The following is a 14,424-nucleotide window of genomic DNA, read 5'->3' on the forward strand; positions in this document are numbered from 1 at the left end:
AGCGAGGCCACTCCCCCGCAAGCGAGCCTTTGCTCTGGAGCAAATTTAATCCAGCTGCGTTCACACGTGCACATTTGTTCCTGCGTAGCGTCGCAAACGAGCATTTGCTCTGGAGCAAATTTTTAAACCACCTCCCTGAGGTGGATCAAATTTGGTCCGGTATAAGCTCTTTAGTGGAGCTACGTCGGCACAAATGTGCACGTGTGAACGCTTGACTGGATCTGTTTCGGCGCAGCGTCGGACCAAACGTTGCCGTGTGAACGGGGCTCATGTCGCCAATGACAATCTCCACCAAACCAGATGTCTAACATAGTACCAAGACTGACCTGTGAGAGGCAGCATAGTGCCGCAAAGTACCCGTACTGCCAAATACAAAGAAGAAAGAGTAGAGAAGCTGGGCTAAATGTTAGGGGCTAAATGTTAGCTTATTTTGTAACCATACGCTTCTCCTTGTCATTGTGATTGTGGCGAATGACTTGGAAGACAACTGACACAACTACTTAACACAACTCCTCTCTTTATGTCCAACCTAAGTTTTGCTTCCTAAATGGTGACTTTATATCCCAATCACAGAGTATGTGGCTTGGCCCGCTTGGCTGAACGCATCTGCATTTCCAATTGTAAATACTGTTTTGGACATGTTTATCATTTCAGGTTGTCAGCTTTAATCGTTATAGACCTGATCTGGGAGGAAAAATTGCTTGTACAGGCAAATGGCTCAGATAATCTTTCAGAAACAACCATTAATCAGGCTCCAGTTGATTTTGCTGGGAGGAAGAAGAAAAAAAAATCGCAAATGAGAACTGATTTTTGCCATTTGATATTCCTGCTTGAAGTGAGTAAGGGTTATATTTATAATATGTGAATAGACTTGCAAGGTTCTCCGTCAAAATTTCAACCCATCTTCAGTTGTTTTGTGTTAAAAGAATTGTTCACCTAAACACGCCTACAAGATGAATCCAAAACTATTTCATAAACATCTACTTGCAAGAGCACATTCCTGCAAATAAATGCATATGACAATGTCAAAACCCCACATATAGATTGAGAAAAAAATAAAGCATAGCATGTAAGTCAGAAACGGTCCCTGGTGGGAGAAAAGGTTAGGGACCTCTGTGCTCCTGGACTCGGTATCATGGATGTAAGCAAGACCTTTCTTTGTCCTTTGTCCCACAGATGGAGAAATCACATCCAAGCCCATGGTTTTGTTCCTGGGACCGTGGAGCGTAGGAAAGTCCTCCATGATTAATTACCTCCTGGGCTTGAACGACAGCCCCTACCAGCTCTACACAGGTTGCCAGCCAGACATTCATCAATAGTTCATTTTGTCAGTGATCCGATACAAGTTGTGTTAATTGTTGCAATTGATCCGGAATCATCAGGAGCTGAGCCTACTACCTCTGAGTTCACCGTCATAATGCACGGCGAAAAGATCCGCTCGGTGGAGGGCATCGTGATGGCGGCGGACAGCTCTCGCTCATTCTCCCCTCTGGAGAAATTTGGGCAAAACTTCTTGGAAAAATTGATTGGGATCGAGATGCCCCACAAGCTGCTGGAACGTGTTACTTTTGTGGACACGCCGGGAATCATCGAGAACCGCAAGCAGCAGGAGAGAGGTAAAGTCACATTTGGGCCACACGTGGACGAGAAACCGTCTGTGAGTTCATTGTCTTCCGTCCAGGCTACCCCTTCAATGATGTCTGCCAGTGGTTCATCGACCGAGCGGATCTGATCTTTGTGGTTTTCGATCCCACCAAGCTGGATGTCGGATTGGAGCTGGAGATGCTTTTCCGTCAACTGAAGGGGCGCGAGTCACAGATTCGCATTATCCTCAACAAGGCCGACAACCTGGCCACCCAGGATTTGATGCGAGTGTACGGAGCGCTTTTCTGGAGCTTGGCCCCGCTCATCAATGTGACAGAGCCCCCCCGTGTCTACGTCAGCTCCTTCTGGCCCTACGATTACGCTCCGGACACCAGTCGCGACCTCTTCAAGCGGGAGGAGATCTCCCTACTGGAGGATCTCAACCAGGTGATTGAAAACCGCATGGAGAACAAGATCGCGTTCATCCGGCAGCATGGCATCCGCGTTCGCATCCACGGCCTCTTGGTGGACCGCTACGTCCAGACCTTCAAGGAGAAGATGAGCTTCTTCAGCGACCCGGAACTGGTCTTTAAGGAGATCGTGGATGACCCGGACAAGTTCTACATATTCAAATCCATTCTTGCCAAGACCAACGTTAGCAAGTTTGATCTCCCCAACCGTGACGCCTACCGTGACTTCTTCGGAATCAACGCGATAACCAACTTCAAACCTTTGTCGTCCCAGTGCTCCTACATTGGAGGCTGCTTGCTGGATAAGATCGAGAAGGCCATCACCAATGAATTGCCCGCCCTCTTGAGCAGCATCAACTCGGGCAAACAGCCTGGTCTGTCTTCTTGCGAGGCCACTGGCTGCGGGGAGAAGCCTAAAAACCGTTACCGGAAGAACTGAGATTAAGCACGACACTTTGAGCAGGAGGGAGGAAGGAAAGGAAGGCGACAGAGGAGGTGAAGATAAAGACAGGGCTCTGATGTAGGGCCAATCCTGATTCAGAAGACCTGCAATAACAAGGAGACGAGGAAACGGATATTAGAGCTTTATTTTCCTCAGGTGACCATGGGATGATCCATTTTGGGGACTGGGGGATAAGACAGATCGTGGGAGGGGAGGCTCATTGTCTGAAGAAGGCAGCTTAAGGATACAAGTGTTGATGAGGTAATATACTGGACTGTCTGGAAAGTTTTGTTGCGGGGGCGGGGGGGAGCATTGATGTGCAAAAACGGGAGGAACAGCCAGTCCGATAGCAGCCCACTTGTATGTGAATAAAACAGAAACTAGGAAGAGGTGTCATCAGTTTGTGTTGTAATATCCTGAGGGGGGAAAACAGCTTTTACAGCAGGTCAATTCCAAAATGCTTCAGACTTTGAAGCAGTCTTTTTGTGGGTGCTATACAAGCTTCGGTTTTGGATATAGTTTGAGAGAGACTAACAGTTATTATTAACCTTGCATGACATTAGAGGCCTTTCTTAACTTTTTGGTGCATGTCCAATAAACTCAGAGTATTTCCGAACCTACCAGGCAACCAACGAGGCCATTTTATTTTCATCTACGCCCGTTGGTCTCGCGTGTTGACAATCCGTGAAATGTGACGGAAGCAGAGCTCAAACGGTCATCAGAGTCTTCAGAGTGGGGTTATTGTTTTTTTCTTTTTTTTTTTTTTTTTAAACCTGGTCTTATTGTCTTTTTATTGCCTGTCCAGATGATCAGATCCTATAATGTTATGAATGATGTTATCCTTCGATTAGTAAGCTTCCCAGCTTTTTTTTCTACCTGAATGACCACAAAGAACCACACCAAAAAGATGTGGTTAGCTCTTTTTTTTTTCCATGTGCCAATCTATTTATTCGTTGTGTGTGTGTGTGTGTGCGTGCGTGTGTGCAGACCTTCCAATGGTCATTGTATGTAGACTACCTGCTTCTGTGGGGGGGTCGGGGGGGGGGGAAGGATAGAGATGGAGAAAGCGGATCACTCTGAAGTTGATCCCTGATCCCTGTCAACAGTTCGAGTCTGGCTATGAGCTCTTATACAAACCTACCTTGGCGAATTTCCTAGAAGTGCTTGCCTACTTCCTTTCTTCATGACTGTGTGAAGCATTCAGGGAACACAGGGGGTTCCTCGGTTAGTGGTAGAAATTGTTTAACGTGTGGCCGGTAAAGCAAAGTACACACACACACAGTGATTTTTAACATCTGAACAAAATTTGAAAATGTGGGCGATCCCACATATGACAAGGAGAAAATGGACAAGCGTGTGCTTACTGCACTTACAGTGTGTGTGCGTGGGTACTCAAGATGACCAAGACACCACATCACACACATAACTATATCTCCAGCACTAATTCTGAGTTCACCTTCCCCAAACCAGATGTCTGTCGTGCTGGATGTGCAGTCGTGAATATTGAACAGGTTACCCTTGTCGGCCCGAAACCAATTTCCTGATAAGGTATGAAAAATCACTCTTACTTACCCTACACCACAGGTGTCGAAGTCCGGTCCTCGAGGGCCGGTGTCCTGCATGTTTTCCATCCCTCCCTGCTGCAACACACCTGATCCAAATGAACAGCTCATCAGCAAGCTCTATCAGAGCCTGATAGTGATCCTGATCATTTGAATCAGGTGTGTTGCAGCAGGGAGGGATGGAAAACATGCAGGACACCGGCCCTCGAGGACCGGACTTCGACACCTGTGCCCTACACCGTACGATAATTAATTAAGATAACATTTCAGAGACATCTGACAATTCGGCCTTTGACGACTTTGACCTGAAAAGAGCGAAAATACACAAACCAGGCCAAATTATCAATTATGTGTGGGCGCTGCTTAAAACTCATTCAGTACCAGCCAATTCTAGACCAAGTCTGAAAAGACGTTTAAAAACGTCTTCGGGAGTGAATGAGTTCAATGAGACATTTTAAAGTGGTGCAGTAAATGGAACTCATTGTACAACAATCGACCTAGATCAGGACCGGGGAACCTACACCCCGTGGGCCATTTACGGGCCACAGAGAGCGCATTTGACAGAATTCTCAAAACAACTACAACCTCAGAGGAACTTATAAAATCAGAACGATCGGAAGAAGGATTCCCGCCCAAGATTCTGATGCATGATTATACAATGACGAGTAGCACCCCCTGGAGCCCAACCCGCTGCCCAACTCCTCCATTACTAACCCCTGGTGTATCTCCATCTAAACGCTGAGGCCAAATGTCAAGTGAGTCTAACTCAACTCTTTTACTCAATTTTTACTGGAGTGTGAGTGTTTGACTGGATGTTGTTTCATGTTTATGTTGCAGTTTCAGGTATGTCCACTAGAGAGTGCTGTGTAAAAGGAAAAAAAAAAAGATCAGGGGCCCCCTTCACACATAGTTTTCAAGGCAATAGCGATGTGTGGTTGTGTGTCAAGGTGATTATTGTTGTTCAATATCTTAATTGAGCTGTGAATTTGATTTGGAATGCATTTGTGTCCCATTTTTGTTTTGGTATAAAATTATCAAGTAGACCCATTTAGAAGCTTGATCGACAAGAATAAAGATTTCTAATCGACCAGGTCTAATCCGTGTTTGTGCTTGTTCTTTTTACAGTCAATCCAAGTGACATCCATTAGTAAACCGTAGTAGGTGACAACAAGTTGTGATTTGTTTGTTTATTTAATCAGTTACTTGACTCCTTACACAAGTACAGCAGCAAATTGTGGGGACATGCTAACCATCGAAGGGGCAACATCAACACTGATGTGGAAAATTTCGGGAATATCCACCCATGGGGAGAAAATACGAATTAAGGTCATTTGCTAAAAAACAGGCAAGAAGACTAGCGAAGAAAATCAAAGCGAAGTGACCTCAGAAAGTTGAAATGAATCAGAAGTAACGCACAATCAACAACGTTTATGCGCGGGTAAATATATCACAACTTTTTGAGTTCTAATTGTCTGTACATTCCACCAAAATTAAAACTTCAAACGATACATTTTGTGTTATAAAAACATTCTATTATGAATAAGTCATACTCCCAATGCAGCAGGCAAGACTAATGTTAGCTTGCTTGCAGTATCGTTAGCTTAGTATTGCTGGCATTGCTATTTTGCTAGACTGTGTTCTATGCACTATCATGAGTACAATGGCCAGGTATAAGAATCGTGCGGTCAGATTCGAGGTGGGTAGGAATGAGTGAAGTGAGGCTACATTCAAATTTTGTTTGTGGTTTTAAAACCACATACTCCCCTTTTAAATGAAATATAATATCTCGAAAAATGTCCATTTAAGCAATCTTTTTAAGAATCCACAGAACTGTTAAATGACTACTGGTTTGGAACACCAGAAAGGCTGAATATGTCAAGTTAAAAAATTCAATCATGACTCCTGTCCAATCAAATTGATTAGTCAGAACTCTGTTGTATAAATGCGGATAAAATGTTGATGAGATTTGTTTTTAGAATGGCATTGCAGGGCCACAGAAAATGCTCTAACAGGTCGCATATGGATATAGGGCCCACAGGCAGTGGGTTGCCCACCGTTTGAATTAATTCCAAATAGCCTCTTGATCCATGCTCTCTCACGACAATTTTTTTAAGACCATGTTCTTTATATATAAGACCTGCATTGCACCACAACTTTGTCCTGACTGGAAATGGGGAGGCGTTATGTGGTGGGATGGTGATAACTTGAATAATTTACTGGCCCTTCTGATTATTTTTTCTGCCTTTATATCATACCTTAGACGTGTAACTTAAAGATTTTGGGGCAATAACTCTCTAGATTGGTGTGCAAATACGTTTATAATATTATCATTGGTGTTTGCGGTTTTTAAATATACAATGCATGAATAATCTTGTCCCTTATTGTATTTCAAGACATGACTTGTCCTACAACGATTAATTCTAAGAGTGGCTCCTATTAAAGCGCACTCAAATATTATGTAAATGACACTCATCTAATTACTGTGCAGGTCTCGTCCCCTTATTTTTTCCTAAAGGACACATTGTTTCAAGTGTGCACAAGTCCACTGCTTCACATTCTCTCAAGACATGAGCGTTGTAAGAGCTCTTGTTTGCTTAACCCGATGCATTCAACATTGACTGTGTCCTTGCTGCTGTTTGGGAGAGAAAATGTGTGCAGGCTGAAATGATTCACGGCCACAAAACTTAAGTCTGCACCTTTAAGTGCTGTAATCGATTACATTCATTCTCCATCATAACCTTATCGTAGGTCGTTACACTCCCCTTTCCCCAGTGGGTCTTCTTTTGTTTGCTTCTCTCTCTCTCTCTCTCTCTCTCTCTCTGGAAGGTTGCTTTTGTGATCATTCATTTCAAAATTAAACTGCCATGGTTTCCTACCCATCGGCATGTTTGAATTTCTAAACCCTTATTGCCCCTTATTGCTTTCAGTCATCTTCTTATTCACACACACACACACACACACACACACACACACACACACACACACACACACACACACACACGGGTCAAGTGAGGACACACCATCAGATGAAATATCTTCAAAACAAAAGCTGTCCGAGCTACAGTCTGAAGCCGGGGTTGGATAACTTTTGTACTCCGGCGCCACAACTGATTTTTAGAATGGAGAGAAAGGCAAAACATAGTGTGTTTCTGCTCACCTTTCTATGCCAGTAACTTGTAGTGACAGACAGAACAAATAAATTAGATTCTATTGGATGGCAGAAAGTAAATGATTGACACATGTCCACTTTTTATGTCCTTTTTTTTGGTGGCATCTCGTGAGATTTTTCAAGATTAAAACATGTGCTCACTAAAGTTTGGCAATCATTGATCGACCATGTGTGTGTCTGCAATTGCCCAACAATCAGTCCAGGGTGTCTCCACTGCCTTTTGCCCAAAATCAGGTGAGAAGACAAAGCTAAATGAATGCCACAAATATTACACGACTCTTGATAAAGTAAATGGCGGGGCGGTTGTAGAACAGCGTGGCCTGTATATGGATTGTGGGCTATACTTTACTCATCGGTCCTGTCTTTGAAAAATTGCAAAAAAATTGCACTTTGTTTTGAATTCCAAATCACACCGGATGACTAAATATCCTTCAATGTACTACAGTGTAGTATGTAACGTTGGAATGACTCCGCGCCATTGTGATTGGTGGTAATGCATATTTCAAATTAGTCACCGATGACACAGTTGTCAAATGACTCAAGAAGAAAAAGACGCATCATGCCAATGGTAAGGTGAAGTAAGAATATTCCCTTGTAATTTGTAACTTGATCTGAGCCAGAAACGAAAAAAGAAACACTGCAGTGTATTTGAATAAAAATCCACCAACCCTAGCTTTTAATAAGCTGTTCGCTCACTCACTCACTCACTCACTCACTCACTCACTCACTCACTCACTCACTCACTCACTCACTCACAGTTTTTTCTATTTTATTTTGAAGTGAAATACCGGAAATGAAGTGCAGCTGTTTGCCTCGATCGGTAAAGCTTTTTGTATTGAAAGAAAGAACCGGAAGTGGAGGGAGTACTCTCGTTTACTTTACGTTGGCGTCGTTTTTCCCTCCCTCACACACACAAACACTGTGTGAAACAGTCACAAATACGCTCACACAAAACGGCACACTGAAGGTGCGTTTGCCCGGGAGGAAGCTCGCACCATGTCTCTCGCAGGTGTCATTGCTGCTGTCAGGACGGCTTGGATGTGTGCGGCGAGCTGCGAGAAAACAGTCCCGTCTCACGGCGGAGGAGGCAGGGATTTGATTTGAAGCTGCCTTCAAATTCGTATGCCGCCGCAGGTATGAATATCATCTCTTCCAATTCAATTAAAGTAGCTGGATGAAGGCGGCGTTTCGTTGACTTGTGGGACTGTGGTACGGTCGGGAGAGACTGTGGGGACCATTTAATTAGCCCCAGACTCTCCCCTGGAGGGCTTTTTTCATCGACTGCCTTTTTCCCGGGAAACCAAGAAAGAATTTAACTTCAGGGATGATGGACTGATGATTATTAATTAATCTGGATGTTTTCTCCAAAGAGGACATCGAGACAGGAAACTGCTGTTTTTTTAATTGCATGCACCCTCGTTGGAGCTGCGGCAGTAAAAAAATTAAATAAGTATATACTACATTACACTACTCTTGATACTTGATCTTCTGTTGACCAATGACAAGAGAAGTCAACAAACCACCATCTTAAGAACATTTGATTCGTCTCAAAGTTATGTCTGGCCTGTTGAAATCATTTTAATGACATTTTAGAAGCACTAAAAAATTACCTTGCACCATCAAACTGGATCTAAACGTATCTAGACCGCAATCAAATCAATGTTTTCTCCTCGCTCCCAAATCCCAGTCTGCCAGTTTGCATTATGGCACCTGTCCTCTAATCATCATCTAAAATGCTTAATACAATGAATTGAACCACGTTGTCCTGCAGAGGATGATCAGTGCAATGCATCAAAACTAATGGACTGCACATACTGATATCAAGTGTACCAAGGGACGAGTCAAAATGTTGCTGGTCAGTTGATGTTTCCATGAGGTCTTCACTGAAAACTAAGCCTCCCCTTTTTTTTAATCTGCCTTTTCACCTTGGAGACCACCAACAATCATCGCAGTGGTTCTAATACTGTGGCCCCATAGTTTGCCTTCCTCCTCTTTGGATTTTTACTTGAAGCCTTGGATTTCGTAATAGCAACATGGCATCCCCCCAACGTCAACAACTGCTGCCTCACAACACAGAGGTGAGCTGTGACTCGAGTGGTGAGGGCGTCTCAGTGAGGATTGGGAACACTGTTAAACACAAGCACGGCGGCGGGCCACTTGGTTCCATCGGGGGAGGATCCAAACACTGCAAGTACAGTATATCCTCCAGCTGCAGTTCCGGGGAGGCAGCAGTCAAGAGGACGTTGGTCAAGAGCTTCCGCTCGCAAAGGAGGGTTCCTCAGCTTTTCGAGAGGTCCGCCGGTCACTTCTGGGACCCGAAGTTTGACTCGTCTATCCTGGAGGAGGCATGCAGAGAACGGTGTTTCCCTCAGACGCGACGACGTTTCCGCTATGTGCTCTTTTACCTGTCTGCCGCCGCTATCCTCTGGGGATTTTATTTTGCTGCCAACCCATCCCGCTGCAACAGGATAGTCTTTCTGATCCCCACTGCATCCTTTCTCCTTTTCTGCTGCCTCCTCTTCATCCTTACTTTTACCAAGTTTTACTCCCGCTGCTACAGTCAAGCATCCCTGTTGCTTATTGTTGTCACCTTCATGCTGACCCTGGCCCCTCAGATCCAGACGTCAAGCTTCAGAGATCCGCAGACTCTCGCTGATTTGTTAGATGTAGATAATTTCAGTGGGCCGACACACAATCTATCCTACGTAAGGATTGTAGATGGTAGCGCCTGCTCCGCCTGTGTCTCCCCCGTTGGTACCTTCTCCCTCTGTATTGAGGTTCTCCTGTTGCTCTACAGTGTTTTGCATGTTCGCCTCTTTGCTTCTGTCCTTCTCGGCTTTCTCTACTCGGTCTGTTTCGAGATTTTGGGCTCGTTCCATCTCACCCAGGCGGGTGGCAATTTGAGTTTAGCCCCTGAGAAAGACCTGGATACCCTTGGTTGGTTAGGACCAGCCAAAGCCCTGCTCCACCTGTGCGCGCACGCCATTGGGATCCACCTGTTCATCATGTCTGAAGTGCGAGCACGCAGCACCTTCCTGAAAGTCGGACAAGCTATCATGCACGGCAAGGACCTGGAGGTTGAGAAAGCCTTAAAGGAGCGAATGATCCACTCCGTTATGCCCAGAATCGTGGCAGATGATTTGATGAAGCAAGGTGACGAGGACGCTGGCGACAGTTCTGTGAAGCGATACTCCACAAGCGGAGCTGTTGCTGTCATCTCCAGCCCCAAGAACAATAAACGCAAGAAAACCTCCATCCCTCGAGGTCAGATCATCTTCAGACCCTTCAACATGAAAAGGATGGAGCCTGTCAGCATCCTCTTTGCTGATATTGTGGGTTTTACGAAAATGTCGGCCAACAAATCGGCCCATGCTCTAGTGGGGCTTCTCAATGACTTGTTCGGACGTTTCGATCGACTGTGTGAGCTGACCGGCTGCGAGAAGATCAGCACCCTCGGGGACTGCTACTACTGTGTGGCTGGATGTCCTGAACCCAGGCCCGACCATGCGTACTGCTGCGTGGAAATGGGCCTGGGTATGATCCAGGCTATTGAACAGTTCTGCCAGGAGAAGAAGGAAATGGTCAACATGAGGGTGGGCGTCCACACCGGCACCATCCTGTGCGGGATCCTCGGCATGAAACGCTTCAAGTTTGACGTCTGGTCCAATGACGTCAACTTAGCCAACCTGATGGAGCAACTGGGTGTCGCCGGCAAGGTCCACCTTTCGCAAGCTACCGCCAACTTTCTGGATGACCGCTACCAACATGAAGATGGCCAGGTCAACGAAAGAATCGGACAGAGTGTGGTCGCCGACCAGCTAAAAGGTAGGTTTCAGTTTCAGCTTGTTGTTGATTGTGTAGCAGTGGCTAGGCCAGAGGTGGGCAAACTACGGTCCGCGGGCCGGGTCTGGCCCATTGGTCTTTTTAATCCGGCCCGCCGAAGGCTGGTACACAATTCAGGTTCGATGTGAATGATTGCATTCATTTCATTTGGACTTGTAATGATAAGTATTTCAACGCCAGGTGGCGCATTGACACTGGCTAAAATAGGTGCTCAACAACACTGTTCTCATTAAAAAATGTATGTTCATACTTCCATGCTTTTGTTCTGTTGATGTTTGATATGGACTGTCAACAAATGCAATTTTTTTTAATATGTACCGTAGTTTATGCTGACCCAGCCCTTCTGTCAAATTTTAAAAGTCAATGTGGCCCCCGAGCCAAAAAGTTTGCCCACCCCTGGGCTAGGCTATAAACTGCAGCAGTGAGTTACTATTGTACTTTTCATTGGCTACAAAGGTGTTTTTATGTGTCTCGGACAGCTTTTCCCTGGAGGAAAATTGGACATCATCATTCATATAACTGTCCTGTCTTTACTGTGTCCCTGGTGATTTGTTTGATTACAGTCCTCATTGCTCGCAACGTGTCCAGTTTCTATGCTATTTTTAGATATCGTTCGGAATCAGTGTAACCGAAGCTTTGCCTTCATCTCGCTGTCTAAACCTAGCTTTTTCCCCAAATTACCAGAATATTTTATGGCCTATCCTTACCAAATAATGACTGTTATTTTTAAGCCTCGCAACATAAACTGTTATCACCCAGAAGGACTTTTTAGTTGCCCTTATATTTCAGATTCCTTTCATTTAGTGATTGTCTCCAATTTTGTTTCCATGAATTTAGACATTGATTCACATTGATGAAATGTACACCAATTAGCTTCTATCAGTGTCGATGTCAGTTTGCAATGATGCTGAAAGAGCCTTTTGGTTGCCAGCTCGGGCAAGGTGATTTATGGGACTCCATCTCCCCTCATCTCTTCGATTAATGAGCGACAACGGCTTTTGGGCTCGCTACCGTTTTTTTTCCCCCTCTTTGAGACCGAGGATAAATGTGTCGGATGATGTTATAACCCCCACCCCCAACCTCCAGTACCTCTCCACCATGTATTCAGTTTCCATCTTAAGATTGAGCCTCTCCCTGAAGATTTACAGAGCTGGTGAGAGAGCTGGCTGTCAGGAGGGAGTTTTTCCTCACAAAAAAAGAAAAATAAAACTGTCTCGAGAAGTCGGCGTAAATCCCTCAGGTAGCGCTACAGCCGGGATTGGATTCCCAAATGTGAACAATCCCATTTTACCCGACTGAGACATAAATTACGATGACCTACACTCAGCGGCCTCATTTGGTGCACCTGCACATTTGGAGAGATCCAGCAAAGGAGGTCCATCCATTTTCTATATTACTTATCCTCATTAGGGTCACGGGTGAGTTAGAGCCTTTCCCACTTTGGGCGAGAGGCGGCTACATCCTGATTTGGTGGCCAGCCAATCGCAGGAGTAAAAAAAGATTTATAACTAAATTTAGCCTTTTACAAGATAATGCTTCTTTTTCATTGACTTCAGTGTCCTGTACTGATCCACCTCAACAAATCACTTTGTGTGTTTTGATTCAGGATTTTTTTTTTTTCTGAAGTTAGTTATGGCTATTTGTGGCTCGTCATAGCCAAGAATGAGAGGCAACTTTTTGTGGTCGGCTGAGTTTCACTCGTGTTGGCAGTTGAAGGTTGCCCAGGGACCTTTTGGTTTAACAGACATGAAGTGCGGTCCACCACAGTCGTTTGACAGCACGTCTCACTCTCAGCCAAGACTTTTTCTGTCGCGCTTTCATCGATTATTGTGGGAAATAAGTCAGGGAAAAGAAGGCGGGGGGAAAAAAGCTTTGACTGTCAGCATGAATTTGTTACCTTGTTTGATGGTCACCACAAAGAACCTTGACATTTGAGCCATGAGTCATCCAAGCAGGCTTTGTTTCCAGATTACATTAAAATGTTTGGGTGGTATTGGTGAAATCTGTAAAAGAGATTAAGGGCATCTGTTCTTTGTTTCTGGACGAGCAATAATGTCTTGCCTGTTTGAGAACTCTTATGCATTGCCAGAATCATCTTCTTTTTGTCTTCCGAGAAGTAGAGTTCAGTTCAAAAAGTCGTCTAAGTTGGAGCAGGAAAGGACGAAACTTGACAAAACCTGCGACAACTACGCCATGTTCAACAGTCAGGAAATAATGGTCCACTGAGCATCTTGGGTTAGCGGCACAACACGCCAGTTGAACCCTACTGACTCGACTCGTGAAATGGTTGTAGACCTTGTTTTTGCCAATAGAAAAGTAGTAATCACAAGACGAGCCGTGCTGATCAGGGTACGTCGGGTGCTGCAGATAAGGCGCCAGTTTTGTCACTCGCTTCCGTGAATAAAAATAACAAACCGCTTCAGAGCCCAAATGAAATATTCTGATGGGCATTTTCATTCAATTCGTTCGCACTTGTTAGCTCTTTTGTATAATTTGGCCTTCTCTTTTCTAAATCGTATGTACGGCTCCCCTCAAGGAAGAGTGTGATCTCACATTCCCTTTGAAATTCGAAGCGTGACCTTTGCTGGCTTCGCTGCTGATGGAGTTGCATCGAGTATTTCCCCTCCCAACCGGCTCGCTCCTCTCTGTGCCATTAGGGAGGTCGCTAATTAGACAAGATTCACTAATCTTCATAGGAAAGGGGATTAATGCGAGCCGTTTGCATATATCGTGTTCTCCTGACCCCCGAAACACCCCGACTGGCAGCTGTTCTATTGCGATTGAATCACATTGATTGCCTACCGTGATGCTTGTCAGAGATTCTGACAAGGCTGTCATTTGTGCCAACAATAACTTTGAATACTTTGTGTTTTTGGTTCATCGGAGGAAGTAATTGTGTGTCATTTCACTGTGCTTTTTTTTTTCCATCTTTTGGGACACCTTCTCCTCTGTTCCCTCGACCGATAAATTCTTCTCCGTGGGGATGTCCTGCCAGTCATTCGTGCGTGTTGTATCGTTTGCTCCAGGCGCATTGGATCGCTCTCTATAATTGGTGCTACCTGTGAACTTGACACAGATTCATGAGGCCAATTTGGAGAAACTCGCCCAAACAATTTATTCTTAACTGGGATTTGAACGATGAATCTTTTGTTTGTCAGTTGTCGGCATAAGTGCTCTCAGCTGCGGTGGCCCTACATCTAGAATCATCACTGAAAAGACCCCAGGTGTCCCTTTTTTTTTTTCCTCCAGGTCATTGATGACCTTTGTTCGAGTTCATCTGAAATATGTTGGATTAGTTTGAGGTCCGGCGGCCCAGTGGGCGAGTGGTTAGCGTGTCGACCTCACAGTGCAGAG

General features: G+C 44.9%; 2 protein-coding genes across 4 annotated transcripts in view; both read left to right on the top strand.

Moving 5' to 3' along the window:
• srl (sarcalumenin) overlaps positions 1 to 3,910 on the top strand; it is an 18,809-nt gene extending 14,899 nt beyond the window's left edge. For all 3 annotated transcript variants that reach the window (XM_019897384.1, XM_019897386.1, XM_019897385.1), the window contains 3 exons: positions 1,177 to 1,293; positions 1,383 to 1,616; positions 1,682 to 3,910. In XM_019897384.1, coding sequence (XP_019752943.1) covers positions 1,177 to 1,293; positions 1,383 to 1,616; positions 1,682 to 2,493 — 1,163 coding nt within the window. In that variant the 3' untranslated portion in view covers positions 2,494 to 3,910. The remainder of the gene's footprint in view (positions 1 to 1,176; positions 1,294 to 1,382; positions 1,617 to 1,681) is intronic.
• Positions 3,911 to 8,121: 4,211 nt separating this feature from the next.
• Positions 8,122 to 14,424, top strand: part of adcy9 (adenylate cyclase 9) — a 40,320-nt gene continuing 34,017 nt past the window's right edge. Inside the window, exon 1 of the mRNA XM_019897423.1 lies at positions 8,122 to 11,052. Within this exon, the coding sequence (XP_019752982.1) occupies positions 9,261 to 11,052 (1,792 nt within the window). The 5' untranslated portion in view covers positions 8,122 to 9,260. The remainder of the gene's footprint in view (positions 11,053 to 14,424) is intronic.

The sequence above is a fragment of the Hippocampus comes genome, unplaced genomic scaffold (genome assembly GCF_001891065.2).
Source record: "Hippocampus comes isolate QL1 unplaced genomic scaffold, H_comes_QL1_v1.1 scaffold238, whole genome shotgun sequence".
Classification (NCBI taxonomy): domain Eukaryota; kingdom Metazoa; phylum Chordata; class Actinopteri; order Syngnathiformes; family Syngnathidae; genus Hippocampus; species Hippocampus comes.